Source organism: Danio rerio, chromosome 4, assembly GCF_052040795.2.
Source record: "Danio rerio strain M-AB ecotype USA chromosome 4, GRCz13ab, whole genome shotgun sequence".
Taxonomy (NCBI): Eukaryota; Metazoa; Chordata; class Actinopteri; order Cypriniformes; family Danionidae; genus Danio; species Danio rerio.
The window spans coordinates 12,880,431-12,894,517 of NC_141024.2; the positions used below are offsets into that span (position 1 = coordinate 12,880,431).

A 14,087-nucleotide genomic window follows, 5' to 3' on the forward strand; every position below is an offset into this window, starting at 1 on the left:
TATAAATTTATTTACAGTGTGCGAGAGTGAAAATCAAAACAACCTAAAAACCCAGCAAAGTGACAAAATAACCAAAAATAAAAGAACAAATACACAGCAAACAAACAAATGATATATGTACAACCTCACTAGTATACGCAGGTCACAAATTACTTACGCCACCACAGTTACTTGCTCACTCGCCAGGTTAATTGACAGTGATTTGGTGTTTGGGCTGCCTTTTAAAGGCGAAGCCCCGCCCCCCCCCCGTATGTTGTATAAACCAACATACACTTATTAAAAGGTATAAGTATAAACATCTGTAGATGTTCATAAGTTCATTGTTTAAAACACATTAGACACCAAACAGTCATAATTAATCAAAGTAAACACTTATAAGTATAAACACATCCCTCCAGCCAAAAGACAGCTTAAGTAAAATGAGCTGAAGCAACACAATTCTTGAGATTTTTTTGGAGATAACTCAATTGTTTTATGTTCAATCTACTTAAATTTATTTCATTAACTTAGTCTATTTGTGTTGGGATAGCCTGAATAAATTGTGTGGAACCCTGCATTTGGGAATTAGAGATTCTCCATTTCTCTGGGTTTGCTAGTTATGGGTTTGAGGAAGCTGTTATTATTAGTTTTATTCTATAAAGGACTGATACAATTTCTTCCAAACTTTAAATAAAAACATTGTCATTTAGAGCATTTTTAATTTTCATACAATAAAAGTTGGTCAAAACAACAAAAGTTTTTATTTGATGAGCTTAATGTGCCCTAAGCTATTGATTTCTTAACTTTTAATAAACTAAACTTTTATAAACTTGTCTAAAACTTACTTCTACTTACATTTTAAAATGATTTATGCTAAAATGGCAATATATTTATAATAAATTGGGAATACATTTGATTAGAATTGTGTAGAATGAAACAAAAACGTATGTTTTACTCAAACTGAGAATGTTTTTCCATGTCTGTACATCACAGAATTTATAAAATACACTTAGCAGTCAACGCAAGACAAAGCCATACACATTTTCTTGGATATTTCCTTACAAAATGTCATATTTTGCAAGAATATTTCAGAGATTTGTAACAAAATTTGTGGTAAATCATAGAATTAAAGTATATCCACTGCTTCTTTGCTGAATTTAATTATTCATAATGTCATTAAAAATTGATAGCCAAGAAATAAGAGTATGAAAATAAAGACACTCTGTTGGTTCACCTTGATAATTTGGACCTCATTAAAAATGTATATACAAATTTAGGGACGTATACATTCATATTTATGTATATGTATAATTTTTATCCTTACAAGTCACAAAAAGTGAGCCATTTTCTTCTTTTAACATTAATAACAACACAGATAGCAGCATGTGTATGAGGCTGCCATCAAATATTGACCCAATACAATACAATTGGCACAATATAGACATCTGATGTACTCCTCCATGCAGGTTTCTTAATAATTTTAGCCTGTAAGCAACCCTGTGCTGCATTTACAAACCACTATAAACAAAAAACAGCAAAGGATCCCATTCATTTCAAACTTGCACAAATTAAAACATTTGAAAAATAACAACAGCCCAAAGCCTTCCATATTAAAATTCTTAGAATGCGCCTGGATGACATCATCGCCTGACATTCTACTACTTGATTTTGTCGGTTGTAGTTTTGGCATTTCGAGTTGCAGATTGATCGGTTTACTATTACAGTTTATCAGAAAGTTATCAGAAAACATTTTTCATCATGCAGTTTGATCACAGTCCCTGTGTACTACTCAAGTACACCCCCAACATGCCGGAGAACCATCTTCATCTTTCTGATGAGCCGCATGTTGAGGTTGGAGAGATAGGGAGAAAGGAGAAAAAGAGAAGCTTCTGGAAGTGGCCAGTTCTCCGTCGCAAAACTGGAAAATACGACCTTGTCCAGGCTGCGAAGAAATACCAGTATGAGGCTGAGGTATATCAGAAAGTTTCTTGTCAGCCCATTGAAACACCTGTTGGGCCTGAAGAGGTTCCAGAAGTAAGAAAGGTAAAAAAAGGCTTCTGGAAGTGGCCAGTCTTCCGTCGCAAAACTGGAAAATTCAACCTGGTCCAGGCCACGAAGAACTACCATGAAGCCATGTTAGAGCAAAAAGTTTCTTGTCAGCCCATTGAAACACCCGTTGGGCCTGATGAGGTTGCTAAAGCGAGAAAGGAGAAAAAGGGCTTCTGGAAGTGGCCAGACTTCCTTTACAAAACTAGAACATACGACCTGGTCCAGGCCACGAAAGACTACCATGAAGCCATGTTAGAGCAAAAAGTTTCTAGTCAGCCCATTGTAACACCCATTGGGCCTGATGAGGTTCCTGAAGCCAGTAAAGAAGAAAAGGACGTCTGGAAGTCTAGTAGAGGTAAAATCACACTCACAAGTGATTATGATACAAGTATTGTTTAATGGCCAAATCTCTAATCAAGAAATATTTTTATAACTGGTCTTGTATATACAATTTTAATGTATTAATATCATTGGCCCATAAACAAATCCTGCTTGATGTCAAACTATTTCGAAACCTTAATAAAAGGCAAATCCAATCATAATTTAACGTTAAAACAGCTATCATAGCAATATTTATCAATATGTGGAAATTTCTGTATTCTCGGAAGCTGTGGAAATGAAAAATGTAAAACAGGATATATGTTAGAACCACTGTTAATGTTTACATCCCTCAAATGTTCTATAGAAATGTGATATATGAAAATATATGCAAATTACAAATATGACATACAAGTTCATTTTTGGATTTTGCATGTAAAATGTGTCATATATGTTAAATGATTGCAAAAAATGGCCGTTTATATTTGTTTTTTCAACCATTTGCATTATAAATATGTACATATATACAAAAATAAGTAGTAAAAAATAAGCAAATATGTAATATGTACAAATATATTAGCTATAATAATATATGTATATGTTTATTTGTGGCTACACACACACACACACACACACACACACAGTACATACAGTATATCAAATTGACATATATCAGATTTCTGTGTGGGATGAAATTAAAATAAGTCTAAATATGTGACTTTACATTCATAGACTAATTAAAAAACATGATAATCTGTATTATATAAAGTGCTATTTACACAACGGTGACTTGATTCGTATTACAGCTTCTGCTTCAGAAGACCATGTCCCTGCTGCTGAGCAGCTAGAGGAGGACGACACAGAAAATGGTAAGATAGGAATTGTTATTAGTATTACAAACGTGAATACAAAATATATATATATATAAAATTGTACATCATACTGACTGCAGTTGTTTATTTTTTGACAGACACCATTTTAAGGCATTATGAAATGGGTGACAAGCTGGGCAAAGGTGGATTCGGCTCTGTCTACAAAGCCACACGCCGCAGGGATGGACTTGAGGTGCTTTCACTAACAAAACATTGCTTTATCATTGCTTTATTCAAAACTTCTACCACATGCTAACTGCTAATTCTTTGCTTTGTTGATCAGGTTGCTGTGAAATGTACTGTCAAGTCACCGAAGATGAAGGAAATGACAGTGGTGAGTAGTCCAGATACAGTTCAATGTCATGATTTGATTTGATTCTAGATTTGATTTTCTTAGGATGGGACAAAATGGGATTGAAGACGTTATATAGTAAATGAAAACATGTCCTTTTAGTAAGTACGTAAGCAAGTAAAGTAAGGCTTTTGTTTTGCTTTGTGCTTTCCATTTAGATAAGTATTTAGATAAATCCACTTGATTAGATTGTTTCAGAGCCTTATATGTATGTTAATGTCTGATTACAATTGAGTTTTTATTAAGAGAGCTTCAGGAAACTGTCTAACTGTCATCATTTCTCTCCTTTAGCCTGGTTATGACAAACCCCTCCCTACAGAAATTGCCCTGACAATCATGGCCAACAATGGTCCCTACGTCCCCGAGATAATCCAACTCCTAGACTGGGAGGACAATGATGGCCACTACATTATAATCATGGAGCGACCCATACCTTGTATGGACTTGCTTGGCTTCTTACGCCACAAGAATGGACCTCTTGATGAGAAGACGGGACGCCATATAATGCGGCAGGCCATTCATGCTGTGAGCGTTTGCTTTGATCGCGGTGTCTTCCATCGGGACATAAAGCTTGAAAACCTCCTGGTTAATCCTGACACTTTGGAGGTAAAGCTAATAGACTTCGGCTGTGGTGCGATCGTAAAGAAATCAGGCTACAAAGTCTTCTGTGGTAAGTGTTATGAACTTTGTTGTCATAAAAACCACACACTGAAGATTCTGTTTAAACATATAAACCATTGGATGATATCTTTTTTTTCTAGGAACAAGAACATATTTCCCTCCGGAGTACGAATTGCATGGCAGGTACCATGCACAGCCGGCGACTGTTTGGTCTCTAGGGATCGTCCTGTTCGCATTGATGTGTGGGGCTTTACCCACTGTCTCCGACCACTCCTTGATCAGGGACTATCTTTGGTCTAGCCCTGGCCTGTCAATAGGTAAGAGCTTCATCAAAGTGTGAAGAGAGCAGGTCTTATAACTATTTTTGACGTACGAGCGTGTGCAACCATTGTAATCTTTTTGGTTCGAGACTTCCAATCTTATTCACTTCCATTGATTTTAAAATGTTAAAAACTACTTGCTATGCTGGTTAATGTTGCACACCAACATTGTCTTATTATATCATTCTACTTTTTATGTACAGTCATGAGCCCACTTGTGTGTAGAGCGAGCAGTTTGACCGTTTATTATTCCAAGTCATTTGTCCCATAGGCAACTGAATCGGAAGTACTGGTGCACTTCGGCATTGTAGAATAAGATCTATAAACTATTAAACTTAAACACCCCATTCTTCTTTCTGCACAGAATGCTGCCAGATGATCTGCGGTTGTCTACAGCCAAACCCAGATGAGAGACTCGCTCTGCAGGAGATGCATCTCCATAACTGGTTTAAGGTATGAAGCCTAAAGCTGAATGGCTTTCATTTTTGTTGATCATCTTAAGCAGAGGTGTCCAAACCAGAGTCTGCAGGCCAAAGTTAGCCTTTGATAACTTGATTTGCCCTTTGATTTGGCCCACCATCCCATCTAAATAGAGAGTGAGAATGACAACAGAAACACAAACTGAAAGTAAAAGATTCGATTAAATGTTATATTAAATATAAATAGTCACTCAATAAATAGAGGAACACATCAGTGATGCACATCAAGGCAAAAAACAGGTGCAGCTTGACTAGTGTAACTCCACTGTTATAAATAGGATTGTTTTTACTGAACGAATAAATACAGCATTAGTTAATATAAATCAATGCTCTCTAGTTTTGTTTAAATGTTGAATAACTTAGGAAATCACCAATGGCAACTTTAATGTAATGAGTTTGGTATACTTTGGTCCAACACGCTCAGTCAAGATTGGTTTTCGGCCCTTCATAAAAAAAGTTTGGACACCGCTGATCTTATGTCTTAAAGCATTACTTAACCCCCCAAAAAAGAAAATTCTGTTATTAATTACTCACCCTAATGTCGTTCCAACCCACTGAGACTTTCATCTTCAGAACACAAATTAAGATATCAGGAGTGCTCAACCCCGTTCCTGGAGATCCACCTTCCTGAAGATTTCAGTTGCAACTCATGTCAAACACACCTGCCTGTAATTATCAAGTGCTGTTCAGGCTAATTAATTGCTTCAGGTGTGCTTAATCAGAGTTGGAGCTGAACTCTGTAGGAAGGTAGATCTCCAGGAACAGGGTTGAGCACCTCTGTCTTAGATCAAATCCAGGAGTTCTCATCCTTCTTAGACAGGAACAGTCCTGAGGTGTTCAAAGTCCAGAAAAGGTTAAAACATTGCATGTGACATTAACTGTAATCATACCAAGGTCCAGGAACATATTTGTGCACCTAAAAAAAAAGCTACTGAAGATGAGCAAAAGTCTTAGGGGATTGGAATGAGTGATTAAAAACAGGATTTTCATTTGTGGGTGAACTAATCCTTTAAACTCTGTCCAAAATGTAATGTATTTAGACGAATAACACTGATTTATGTTTCAGGTCATGGAGTAAGACAGGAAAAACAACTCAGCAACCCTAGCACACCTGAGGACTGCTGCATTGGATTGCTCTTTGTATTATATTGTTGCCTTGTCATCTTCTTTAATAGTGCAGGGCAACTTACATATGATTACCTTTGTTGATTAATTAATTTGTCATGAATGTTTTGAATGTATTGTCATTATATTATTATTATTCACATATGCAAATGCACTATATATGTCATGTGTGTTTCTTATATACTGGTGAATTATTAAAGCATCATAAAATCAACATCATGTCTTGTTTTTATTTATTATGTGACCAGTTACTGATTGTACACTGACTTCTTACTTTTTTTCCTACAGGTTTCAACTTTTAAAGACATTTTAAGACCATTTTGAATTAAATATTAGACTCATAAAGCGCTAAAGACTAAGGATTTTTTTAATTACCCAGATGAAAAAGAAATTTATTTGACCTATCAAAAAAATATATATATAATTTAATACTAATAATACATTAATAATAAACAATTCAAATATTTTAGATTTTATTCTTAGCTAAATGTTTTAAATATTGTGTAAAAACAAGAAAGATCTACTTGTATCCATACGGTTTTTTCTCAACATAAACTTCTTTAAAATAATAATAAAATGAACATGTTTTAAAAGATTTAAAAACTATAATAAACTAAATCTATGGACAACAATCTGTCCAGGTCAGTGTCCTCAGCAGTACATGGAGAAACAAATGTCATTGTAAGGAAAATAATTAAACCATTATGATAAATAGAGTTAAACATTACCTTTTTAAATAAAAAGTTTAAAGTTTCATTGAGGTGGATTGTTGGTGATTGTATGAGTTTTGCACAGATTGTATAGCAATTCATGAACAAAGGAAAATTAAAACCTGTTTAAAAAGATTTCAGAGCAATAACACAGTATTACAGTAAATCTAGAACTTTTTAAGGCCTAAGATTTGGGTTTTGAGATTTAATACTTTTTAAGACCCCACAGAAACCCTCTACATAACAGTATTACATAAATTATTTGTCTTTCTGTGAATTCCCAAGGAAACATTTAAAATATATATATTTTGGCTTTCTTGAGCCAAAACATTCCAGTCTCCAGATTTCTTACCATTATGCAACCAGACATATTTCGCATATCTGTTTAATCCAACACCAAACAAGTATATTGCTCTTTAAAAAACAAAACAAAACGGTTAAGATACAATATAAAATTGTCATTATTTTTTCCTGCATGAACAATAACTTCCTAAAAAAAAATCTTTAACACTCCTAAGTAGATTATAACACTTATAATCTCCAGATAAAGAAAAAGCTATCGTGTGCGATATACATGATTAACCTATTTAAATAAGTTAAAGTAACATAAAAAAGTTGTAGTCATGATTTTTGTCAAATAAGCTTTTAAAGTGCTCTTATTTCAGCATAAGGTTTTCAGGCAAACGTCATTTTGTTGTCTAATGTGATGACAATCAAATATTAAGTATATAAGTGCTTGTGTGTCCATAATATTTGTAATATTTTGATCTTTTGAGTCACAATATACAGCTATAAAAATAAAATTACATAAAATTGCTGCTGATTTTGCTACCAAATGTGAGGTTGACGTAGCAGGAAGACTCGCACTGGGTTCTCAATGTATGGTAAAGCGAGAAAACCTTAGGAATTTATACATTTATTTACAGTGTGCGAGAGTAAAAATCAAAACAACCTAAAAACCCAGCAAAGTGACAAAATAACCAAAAATAAAAGAACAAATACACAGCAAACAAACAAATGATATATGTACAACCTCACTAGTATATGCAGGTCACAAATTGCTTACGCCACCACAGTTACTTGCTCACTCGCCAGGTTAATTGACAGTGAATTGGCGTTTGGGCTGCCTTTTAAAGGCGAAGCCCCGCCCCTTTGACATAAACCAACATACACTTATTAAAAGGTATAAGTATAAACATCTGTAGATGTTCATAAGTTCATTGTTTAAAACACATTAGACACCAAACAGTCATAATTAATCAAAGTAAACACTTATAAGTATAAACACATCCCCCCAGCCAAAAGACAACTTAAGTAAAATGAGCTGAAGCAACACAATTCTTGAGATTTTTTTGGAGATAACTCAATTGTTTTATGTTCAATCTACTTAAATTTATTTCATTAACTTAGTCTATTTGTGTTGGGATAGCCTGAATAAATTGTGTGGAACCCTGCATTTGGGAATTTGAGATTCTCCATTTCTCTGGGTTTGCTAGTTATGGGTTTGAGGAAGCTGCTATTATTAGTTTTATTCTATAAAGGACTGATACAATTTCTTCCAAACTTTAAATAAAAACATTGTCATTTAGAGCATTTTTAATTTTCATACAATAAAAGTTGGTCAAAACAACAAAAGTTTTTATTTGATGAGCTTAATGTGCCCTAAGCTATTGATTTCTTAACTTTTAATAAACTAAACTTTTATAAACTTGTCTAAAACTTACTTCTACTTACATTTTAAAATGATTTATGCTAAAATGGCAATATATTTATAATAAATTGGGAATACATTTGATTAGAATTGTGTAGAATGAAACAAAAACGTATGTTTTAGTCAAACTGAGAAAGTTTTTCCATGTCTGTACATCACAGAATTTATAAAATACACTTAGCAGTCAACGCAAGACAAAGCCTTACACATTTTCTTGGATATTTCCTTACAAAATGTCATATTTTGCAAGAATATTTCAGAGATTTGTAACAAAATTTGTGGTAAATCATAGAATTAAAGTATATCCACTGCTTCTTTGCTGAATTTAATTATTCTTAATGTCATTAAAAATTGATAGCCAAGAAATAAGAGTATGAAAATAAAGACACTCTGTTGGTTCACCTTGATAATTTGGACCTCATTAAAAATGTATATACAAATTTAGGGACGTATACATTCATTTTTATGTATATGTATAATTTTTATCCTTACAAGTCACAAAAAGTGAGCCATTTTCTTCTTTTAACATTAATAACAACACAGATAGCAGCATGTGTATGAGGCTGCCATCAAATATTGACCCAATACAATACAATTGGCACAATATAGACATCTGATGTACTCCTCCATGCAGGTTTCGTAATAATTTTAGCCTGTAAGCAACCCTGTGCTGCATTTACAAACCACTATAAACAAAAAACAGCAAAGGATCCCATTCATTTCAAACTTGCACAAGTTAAAACATTTGAAAAATAACAACAGCCCAAAGCCTTCCATATTAAAATTCTTAGAATGCGCCTGGATGACATCATCGCCTGACATTCTACTACTTGCTTTTGTCGGTTGTAGTTTTGGCATTTCGAGTTGCAGATTGATCGGTTTACTATTACAGTTTATCAGAAAGTTATCAGAAAACATTTTTCATCATGCAGTTTGATCACAGTCCCTGTGTACTACTCAAGTACACCCCCAACATGCCGGAGAACCATCTTCATCTTTCTGATGAGCCGCATGTTGAGGTTGGAGAGATAGGGAGAAAGGAGAAAAAGAGAAGCTTCTGGAAGTGGCCAGTTCTTCGTCGCAAAACTGGAAAATACGACCTTGTCCAGGCTGCGAAGAAATACCAGTATGAGGCTGAGGTATATCAGAAAGTTTCTTGTCAGCCCATTGAAACACCTGTTGGGCCTGAAGAGGTTCCAGAAGTAAGAAATGTAAAAAAAGGCTTCTGGAAGTGGCCAGTCTTCCGTCGCAAAACTGGAAAATTCAACCTGGTCCAGGCCACGAAGAACTACCATGAAGCCATGTTAGAGCAAAAAGTTTCTTGTCAGCCCATTGAAACACCCGTTGGGCCTGATGAGGTTGCTAAAGCGAGAAAGGAGAAAAAGGGCTTCTGGAAGTGGCCAGACTTCCTTTACAAAACTAGAACATACGACCTTGTCCAGGCCACGAAAGACTACCATGAAGCCATGTTAGAGCAAAAAGTTTCTAGTCAGCCCATTGAAACACCCATTGGGCCTGATGAGGTTCCTGAAGCGAGTAAAGAAGAAAAGGACGTCTGGAAGTCTAGTAGAGGTAAAATCACACTCACAAGTGATTATGATACAAGTATTGTTTAATGGCCAAATCTCTAATCAAGAAATATTTTTATAACTGGTCTTGTATATACAATTTTAATGTATTAATATCATTGGCCCATAAACAAATCCTGCTTGATGTCAAACTATTTCGAAACCTTAATAAAAGGCAAATCCAATCATAATTTAACGTTAAAACAGCTATCATAGCAATATTTATCAATATGTGGAAATTTCTGTATTCTCGGAAGCTGTGGAAATGAAAAATGTAAAACAGGATATATGTTAGAACCACTGTTAATGTTTACATCCCTCAAATGTTCTATAGAAATGTGATATATGAAAATATATGCAAATTACAAATATGACATACAAGTTCATTTTTGGATTTTGCATGTAAAATGTGTCATATATGTTAAATGATTGCAAAAAATGGCCGTTTATATTTGTTTTTTCAACCATTTGCATTATAAATATGTACATATATACAAAAATAAGTAGTAAAAAATAAGCAAATATGTAATATGTACAAATATAATAGCTATAATAATATATGTATATGTTTATTTGTGGCTACACACACACACACAGTACATACAGTATATCAAATTGACATATATCAGATTTCTGTGTGGGATGAAATTAAAATAAGTCTAAATATGTGACTTTACATTCATAGACTAATTAAAAAACATGATAATCTGTATTATATAAAGTGCTATTTACACAACGGTGACTTGATTCGTATTACAGCTTCTGCTTCAGAAGACCATGTCCCTGCTGCTGAGCAGCTAGAGGAGGACGACACAGAAAATGGTAAGATAGGAATTGTTATTAGTATTACAAACGTGAATACAAAATATATATATATATAAAATTGTACATCATACTGACTGCAGTTGTTTATTTTTTGACAGACACCATTTTAAGGCATTATGAAATGGGTGACAAGCTGGGCAAAGGTGGATTCGGCTCTGTCTACAAAGCCACACGCCGCAGGGATGGACTTGAGGTGCTTTCACTAACAAAACATTGCTTTATCATTGCTTTATTCAAAACTTCTACCACATGCTAACTGCTAATTCTTTGCTTTGTTGATCAGGTTGCTGTGAAATGTACTGTCAAGTCACCGAAGATGAAGGAAATGACAGTGGTGAGTAGTTCAGATACAATTCAATGTCATGATTTGATTTGATTCTAGATTTGATTTTCTTAGGATGGGACAAAATGGGATTGAAGACGTTATATAGTAAATGAAAACATGTCCTTTTAGTAAGTACGTAAGCAAGTAAAGTAAGGCTTTTGTTTTGCTTTGTGCTTTCCATTTAGATAAGTATTTAGATAAATCCACTTGATTAGATTGTTTCAGAGCCTTATATGTATGTTAATGTCTGATTACAATTGAGTTTTGATTAAGAGAGCTTCAGGAAACTGTCTAACTGTCATCATTTCTCTCCTTTAGCCTGGTTATGACAAACCCCTCCCTACAGAAATTGCCCTGACAATCATGGCCAACAATGGTCCCTACGTCCCCGAGATAATCCAACTCCTAGACTGGGAGGACAATGATGGCCACTACATTATAATCATGGAGCGACCCATACCTTGTATGGACTTGCTTGGCTTCTTACGCCACAAGAATGGACCTCTTGATGAGAAGACGGGACGCCATATAATGCGGCAGGCCATTCATGCTGTGAGCGTTTGCTTTGATCGCGGTGTCTTCCATCGGGACATAAAGCTTGAAAACCTCCTGGTTAATCCTGACACTTTGGAGGTAAAGCTAATAGACTTCGGCTGTGGTGCGATCGTAAAGAAATCAGGCTACAAAGTCTTCTGTGGTAAGTGTTATGAACTTTGTTGTCATAAAAACCACACACTGAAGATTCTGTTTAAACATATAAACCATTGGATGATATCTTTTTTTTCTAGGAACAAGAACATATTTCCCTCCGGAGTACGAATTGCATGGCAGGTACCATGCACAGCCGGCGACTGTTTGGTCTCTAGGGATCGTCCTGTTCGCAATGATGTGTGGGGCTTTACCCACTGTCTCCGACCACTCCTTGATCAGGGACTATCTTTGGTCTAGCCCTGGCCTGTCAATAGGTAAGAGCTTCATCAAAGTGTGAAGAGAGCAGGTCTTATAACTATTTTTGACGTACGAGCGTGTGCAACCATTGTAATCTTTTTGGTTCGAGACTTCCAATCTTATTCACTTCCATTGATTTTAAAATGTTAAAAACTGCTTGCTATGCTGGTTAATGTTGCACACCGACATTGTCTTATTATATCATTCTACTTTTTATGTACAGTCATGAGCCCACTTGTGTGTAGAGCGAGCAGTTTGACCGTTTATTATTCCAAGTAATTTGTCCCATAGGCAACTGAATCGGAAGTACTAACGCACTTCGGCATTGTAGAATAAGATCTATAAACTATTAAACTTAAACACCCCATTCTTCTTTCTGCACAGAATGCTGCCAGATGATCTGCGGTTGTCTACAGCCAAACCCAGATGAGAGACTCGCTCTGCAGGAGATGCATCTCCATAACTGGTTTAAGGTATGAAGCCTAAAGCTGAATGGCTTTCATTTTTGTTGATCATCTTAAGCAGAGGTGTCCAAACCAGAGTCTGCAGGCCAAAGTTAGCCTTTGATAACTGGATTTGCCCTTTGATTTGGCCCACCATCCCATCTAAATAGAGAGTGAGAATGACAACAAAAACACAAACTGAAAGTAAAAGTTTCGATTAAATGTTATATTAAATATAAATAGTCACTCAATAAATAGAGGAACACATCAGTGATGCACATCAAGGCAAAAAACAGGTGCAGCTTGACTAGTGTAACTCCACTGTTATAAATAGGATTGTTTTTACTGAACGAATAAATACAGCATTAGTTAATATAAATCAATGCTCTCTAGTTTTGTTTAAATGTTGAATAACTTAGGAAATCACCAATGGCAACTTTAATGTAATGAGTTTGGTATACTTTGGTCCAACACGCTCAGTCAAGATTGGTTTTCGGCCCTTCATAAAAAAAAGTTTGGACACCGCTGATCTTATGTCTTAAAGCATTACTTAACCCCCCAAAAAAGAAAATTCTGTTATTAATTACTCACCCTCATGTCGTTCCAACCCACTGAGACTTTCATCTTCAGAACACAAATTAAGATATCAGGAGTGCTCAACCCCGTTCCTGGAGATCCACCTTCCTGAAGATTTCAGTTGCAACCCATGTCAAACACACCTGCCTGTAATTATCAAGTGCTGTTCAGGCTAATTAATTGCTTCAGGTGTGCTTAATCAGAGTTGGAGCTGAACTCTGTAGGAAGGTAGATCTCCAGGAACAGGGTTGAGCACCTCTGTCTTAGATCAAATCCAGGAGTTCTCATCCTTCTTAGACAGGAACAGTCCTGAGGTGTTCAAAGTCCAGAAAAAAGGTTAAAACATTGCATGTGACATTAACTGTAATCATACCAAGGTCCAGGAACATATTTGTGCACCTAAAAAAAGCTACTGAAGATGAGCAAAAGTCTTAGGGGATTGGAATGAGTGATTAAAAACAGGATTTTCATTTGTGGGTGAACTAATCCTTTAAACTCTGTCCAAAATGTAATGTATTTAGACGAATAACACTGATTTATGTTTCAGGTCATGGAGTAAGACAGGAAAAACAACTCAGCAACCCTAGCACACCTGAGGACTGCTGCATTGGATTGCTCTTTGTATTGTATTGTTGCCTTGTCATCTTCTTTAATAGTGCAGGGCAACTTACATATGATTACCTTTGTTGATTAATTAATTTGTCATGAATGTTTTGAATGTATTGTCATTATATTATTATTATACACATATGCAAATGCACTATATATGTCATGTGTGTTTCTTATATACTGGTGAATTATTAAAGCATCATAAAATCAACATCATGTCTTGTTTTTATTTATTATGTGACCAGTTACTGATTGTA

General features: G+C 35.2%; 2 protein-coding genes across 3 annotated transcripts; both read left to right on the plus strand.

The window, feature by feature from the left end:
- pimr172 (Pim proto-oncogene, serine/threonine kinase, related 172) lies at positions 1-6,329 on the plus strand. The gene is made up of 8 exons (XM_087248122.2): positions 1-2,383; positions 3,153-3,215; positions 3,317-3,411; positions 3,502-3,552; positions 3,862-4,240; positions 4,332-4,508; positions 4,876-4,964; positions 6,057-6,329. The coding sequence occupies exons 1-8, from the start codon at positions 1,738-1,740 to the stop codon at positions 6,066-6,068; spliced, it is 1,512 nt and encodes a 503-aa protein (XP_087104248.2). The 5' UTR covers positions 1-1,737; the 3' UTR covers positions 6,069-6,329.
- A 1,353-nt stretch (positions 6,330-7,682) lies between these two features.
- LOC795971 (serine/threonine-protein kinase pim-2-like) lies at positions 7,683-14,041 on the plus strand. 2 transcript variants are annotated; one of them, XR_015942106.1, is made up of 8 exons: positions 7,683-10,108; positions 10,864-10,926; positions 11,028-11,122; positions 11,213-11,263; positions 11,601-11,951; positions 12,043-12,219; positions 12,587-12,675; positions 13,769-14,041. XR_015942106.1 is itself a non-coding variant. In XM_088649868.1 (8 exons), the coding sequence occupies exons 1-8, from the start codon at positions 9,463-9,465 to the stop codon at positions 13,778-13,780; spliced, it is 1,512 nt and encodes a 503-aa protein (XP_088505994.1). In that variant the 5' UTR covers positions 7,683-9,462; the 3' UTR covers positions 13,781-14,041. The 2 variants fall into 2 exon arrangements, 1 of the variants encoding a protein (XP_088505994.1); XM_088649868.1 differs by having other exon boundaries at positions 11,573-11,951.
- Positions 14,042-14,087: the final 46 nt, after the last annotated feature.

Coding starts and splice junctions, on each gene's coding strand:
- pimr172 (XM_087248122.2), top strand. CDS start 1,738: ATGCAGTTTGATCACAGTCCCTGTGTACTACTCAAGTACACCCCCAAC. Junction 2,384..3,152: donor CGTCTGGAAGTCTAGTAGAG/GTAAAATCACAC, acceptor TTCGTATTACAG/CTTCTGCTTCAGAAGACCAT. Junction 4,509..4,875: donor TAGCCCTGGCCTGTCAATAG/GTAAGAGCTTCA, acceptor CTTTCTGCACAG/AATGCTGCCAGATGATCTGC.
- LOC795971 (XM_088649868.1), top strand. CDS start 9,463: ATGCAGTTTGATCACAGTCCCTGTGTACTACTCAAGTACACCCCCAAC. Junction 10,109..10,863: donor CGTCTGGAAGTCTAGTAGAG/GTAAAATCACAC, acceptor TTCGTATTACAG/CTTCTGCTTCAGAAGACCAT. Junction 12,220..12,586: donor TAGCCCTGGCCTGTCAATAG/GTAAGAGCTTCA, acceptor CTTTCTGCACAG/AATGCTGCCAGATGATCTGC.